Below are 5000 nucleotides of genomic sequence, written 5' to 3' on the forward strand. Positions count from 1 at the left end.
TTTTTTACATCCGTTAAAAAAATAAATTAGAACTCATGTTGTGTCAATCACGCTTGCACACCGAATCAGTAATATTCGTCCATCCCCCCCAAAAAAATCGGAACAGGTTCGATTTTCTGCGTTTTTCGCGTCCGTCAAAAGCCTTTTGAGAGTTGTTATTGACCACTCTGCCATGGTAGAGGGACACATCGTCAAATTAGAACTGCAGGACAGTTGGATTAATGCTTACGGAAGTACATGTCTCAAGTATTATCTCGGCGGTTAGTCGAGTGAAAGAAAACAACATACAGATGATAATTCACACAATATAATACCACGAAAGCGTACAGCACTAAACAATAACATTTATTTGGGCAGCATCACGAAACAATAACATTCATTTGGGCAGCATCCTACTCAAACTCAGGCAGAAGGGCAGGGTCTGGGCAGGTGCACACAGTCACAGACTGCCAGTGCATCATACAGGTACATCATTCAGCTGGTTATAGCGGTTTCTTTTTCTATTCTACTATTCTATTCTACTTCTGCTGTCTGCGTCTCCCTGGGTATTCCAGATGGCAAACAGTAAAGAAATGCCACAATATACCAGGACTTAAGAAACGAGATGTCCAACAAAGGATTTGACTAACCCTGGCCTATTTTGCGCAACAAGTAGACTCTGATGCAGCGGAGACAGGGTTGCCAGATTGGCTGGTTTTTGGTGGATTTAGCAGTTTTTAGATTGGTTAGGTTGGAAATTCTCAATCCCATCTGGCAACCCTAACGGAGAGTCTACAGCTTGTATTTTTACAGATATCGCGCTGCTGTGCACACCACACTTTGTTAAAAGAAATAAAGCTTGTACTTTTCTACTGATAATACATTCTACTGATGTAGTCATTTGGTTTTAGTTATAAGCTATTGCTCTCACTTGTTTGTACCTTTTGCTAAGTCAAGCATTTAGAATGTAGAGTGCATATTGCGAAATTTTGCAACGTCAATAACCCATCGGACTCTAAAAAACGCACGTTTTTTTTTTTTTTTTTTTTTTTTTTAAACCTCCGTTGCGAAAGGGCCCCCGCCGCCACCTTGCGGGGGGGCCCCGGGATTTTGCGCTACGCCACTGGGGTGAACTGGTCAACTTCACTCATACTGTAAAGTAGACTAGTGACTGGCCTCTTAAATCTGATCTTTCTTCACTCTACACACACCCCATTCCTTTCTCTCTCTCTCTCTCTCTCTCTCTCTCTCTCTCTCTCTCTCTCTCTCTCTCTCTCTATCTATCTATCTCTTTTCCTTCTCCTTCCCCTCTCTTCCTCCTCCATCCTCTGTTTCTATAGGATGAGGAAGAGCAGGAGGAGGCAGCCAATCAGAAGACGGCGATGCAGAAGGCGAAGGAAGTGGCTGAGGTCAGCCCGCTGTCTGCTGCCAACCTGTCCATCGCTGCGTGAGTACCTGTACCTGTGTGTGGTTGTCTCAGCTGTGTCACACACACACACACACACACACGCGCACACACACACACACACACACACACACACACACCGATACACAAGCATATGTGTGCGTGCACACACATGCACACACACACACACACACACACACACACCGATACACAAGCATATGTGTGCGTGCACACACATGCACACACACACACACACACACACACACACACACACACACTCACACACACACACACACACACTCACACACTCACACACACACTAACACACGTGTTATATGGTGTGATACAAATACACAGTCTTCAACCTATGCACTGATTGGAATATAAACAACTACAAAACGATTACAAATGACAATTCATACGTGCGCGCACACACACACACACACACACACACACACAGACATGCACTACCCTTCCTTGCCTCCCTTGTCCTCTAAGACATGACTAAAGCTATTGTGGAGAGTTTAGAAAAGACACAGAGTTAGCGGTTTTTGAAAGGGCTGTGGGGCGGGGGAGGGTGGGGGGGGGGGCGTCTTCAGTTAAAATCTGCTACTGCCAGCAGAAACACACACAATAGGCCAGACGTTCAAAGGCCACGTTTTCTAAAGGAAATGATTTCATTCTCCTGTCGCTGCTGTACGCCAGATCTTTGATGATGAGAGATACTATCCCGCAGTTTATACAGTAACTTTCTTACGCTCGTAGCTTAGCCACGTAGCCGGTCACATTGACTCTCTATTGCATTTCAGTAAATTACGTTCGAGCTCGCTGTGAATTTGAGGAGATTTCATTAAGGGCTTTTTGAAGAAGACTTTCCCCTTCAGTATTCTCCCACAGTCCTTGAGGGAGTGTAGTCCGGTGTAGTTAACCTCTTACAGTACCCGAAAGTGTCCCTGTTTGATGGTTAAAAATGGGGGACGTACTTAGACGGTCATGATTGGACGTTAAGGGCCTTGTGTCAAGGGGTAGGGGGAAGAGGATGTGTGTGTTGAAGTGTGTGTTGGATTGAGTGTTATTGGAGGGTGTGTGTGTATGTGTGTGTGTGTGTGTGGCTGTGTGCGTGCGTGTGTGTGTGTGTGTGTGTGTGTGTGTGTGTGTGTGTGTGTGCGTGTGTGTGTTTGCATGTGTGTGTGTGTGTGTGTGTGTTTATGAATATAATAAGCAGGAAGACATGTATACAGAACACACACACACATACACACACTCTGTCAGTCTCTCTCTATCGCTCTCTCTCTGATCTCTCTCATATCACACACACACACACACTCAGATATATGAATATTGATTCCGTTGACTTGATATTTTGACGTCAGGTGTTAACACCTCACTCCTCTCCCCCACTAACCCCCCCCCCCCTTTCAAACACCCCACACTAAACACACCATCTGATAGCCCTCAGGCCCCCTCTGGCCCTCACCACAGACTGTGTTCAGACCGTTGTGGCAGTGTTGTCTTTATGTCGGTGGTGTCGCTCCCCCCCTCCTTGTCTCCTCCCCAGAGTGACAGTTAAAACAGAGCGTATCGATGCCACAGAGAATGTTCTCGACTGGTATTTATTCGTTTATTCGTTTTGCTTTTCCTTTTTAGGGGGGGGGGGGGGGGGCGTTGGTGTTTGTTTCCTTCTTTCTTTCTTTTTTCTCCTCCACAGGGCTCTCAAGTCTCAAGCATTGGGCGTGAGACAAGGTGTGGCGTGTGAGCGTGTGAACGGGTTGAAATGCGTGTGTCTCACGCCCAATGCGTGAGACTTTGAGAGCCCTGCCTCCATCTGTTGTTTTTGGGTTGTTTGTGTTGATTATTTGTGGTGTTATACTGTTGTTTTCTGTCTAACCCCCCCCCCTCCTCCTGTGTTTTCGTGCCGTTTACTTCTTTGGCTGTCATGTGTTGGTGCTGGCTAAGCTAAGTTAGCATTCACGGGTAAGGCGGAGTGCTGTGATGCTAAGCTAAATTAGCGTTAAGGGGTAAGGCGGGGTGCTAAGGGGCAGGGTGCTGCTAGCAGCGGGTTGGGTGGAGGGGGGGGGTGCTGGAAGGTGGTCAACTCAAGGGGTAGCATATCGTGGCTGTAACACATTTCACCCCCCCGCCCCCCAAAAAAACCCTCTCATACCCATGGATAAGTCGTCTCTATGTCACAGTAAAGGGATGATGGATCTGAAATACACAACATTGAAATCATTGAGAACGGAGAAGAAGAGACATTTGTGTTATGGTTATATTTTGTCGAGACATAATTCAACAAATTTAAGTGTTGTGGATTTACACATCATCGAAGGAACCAGAGTGTCTTGGTGCTTCATTGTAATCGTCATCATCAACACCATCGTCGTCGTCACCGTCATCTTCCTCCGCCGACCCTCTTCATCACCTCACAGGGGGACACTCCTCATTGGCTGTCAACCTGCTCTCGGGTCTATGACATCACCTAGGGTGGACGATGATGAGAATGTTTCCGGATGAAACTAACCACAGTCATATGCTCTCTCTCTCTCCCTCTCTCTCTCTCTCTCTCTCCCTCTCTCTCTCTCTCCCTCCTTGTCCTTTCTCACTACTCTCTTTACCTCTATCTCTCACTCCCTCTCTCTCTCATCCCCTGCCTCCTTCCCAACCTCCCCTCCCCACCTCTCCTCTTTCCCTCTTCCCTTCCCTTCCCTCCTCCTCCTCCTCTTCCTCCTCCTCCCCCTCCTCTTCCTCCTGTGCTCCGTCCCCCTCTCCAGTAAGGAGCAGCAGAAGAACTGTAAGGGGGGTAAGTCTGTGTGGGAGCAGCGCACCAGTGAGATCCGCAGGCAGAACCTGATGACAAGTCGGGAGGCCCTGTACAACGAGATGGACACGGAGGACTGGAAGGTCCGGGGGGAGGGGGGAGAGGTGAGACACACTGCCAGGGACATGCTGGACATACAGTGCCCTAACATAATAAGGGGACTACAGTGGAAGTGGAAAAAGTGTGAAATTAGTGAAACCAGTACCTTAATAGCAAGGTCAATAAAAGCTGAGCTATACTTGAAGCTCGTCGTAATTGTTTGATTTTGAATCTAAACTTTTGGTGTGTCGAGCCAAAAGAAGAGAATGTCCCATTACTTAGGCAGGGCACTGTATATGCAGTATTCAGTCAGCTCTTGAGATATATGGTATATATGCCTGAGATATATTGATATCACGGTCAGGCTCGATTCCATTTTAATTCAGTAAAAGTAAGCAAAGTAAACTGAAATTCCAATTCCAAATTTCCTCCGTTTCGAATCGGAATTGGAATTTTCAGACTACTTTCCTACAATGAGGACCTTTTATAGACCACCCCGTTCCCCCGCCTCATTCCCAGGTGTCCTATTCACAGCGCAACGCCCGCGGTGACATGAAGACCCACCTAGACCGCCCTCTGGTGGTCAACCCCCAGGAGAACCGCAACAACAACACCAACAAGACCCGTCCGGGCGAGCCGCCGCTGGACCAACAGTACCTGGGCCAGCAGAAGGCCGAGGAGTACCTCCGGCGCCAGGCCCGCTACCACCAGAGAACCAGCATGGGCTCAGGGGGGGGCGGTGGAGAGAGAGGCCCGCCG

At 47.9% G+C, this 5000-nt stretch overlaps 1 protein-coding gene across 1 annotated transcript in view; it reads left to right on the top strand.

Moving 5' to 3' along the window:
* Positions 1 to 5000, top strand: part of cacna1ab (calcium channel, voltage-dependent, P/Q type, alpha 1A subunit, b) — a gene marked incomplete at its 3' end in the record, with an annotated part of 78459 nt that overhangs the window by 24294 nt on the left and 49165 nt on the right. Inside the window, exons 17-19 of the mRNA XM_080523803.1 lie at positions 1320 to 1426; positions 4156 to 4306; positions 4761 to 5000. The exon at positions 4761 to 5000 is cut by the window's right edge and continues 335 nt beyond it. Coding sequence (XP_080379929.1) covers positions 1320 to 1426; positions 4156 to 4306; positions 4761 to 5000 — 498 coding nt within the window. The remainder of the gene's footprint in view (positions 1 to 1319; positions 1427 to 4155; positions 4307 to 4760) is intronic.

This window comes from Nansenia antarctica (assembly GCF_963989245.1).
Source record: "Nansenia antarctica genome assembly, chromosome: 2".
Lineage (NCBI taxonomy): Eukaryota > Metazoa > Chordata > Actinopteri > Argentiniformes > Microstomatidae > Nansenia > Nansenia antarctica.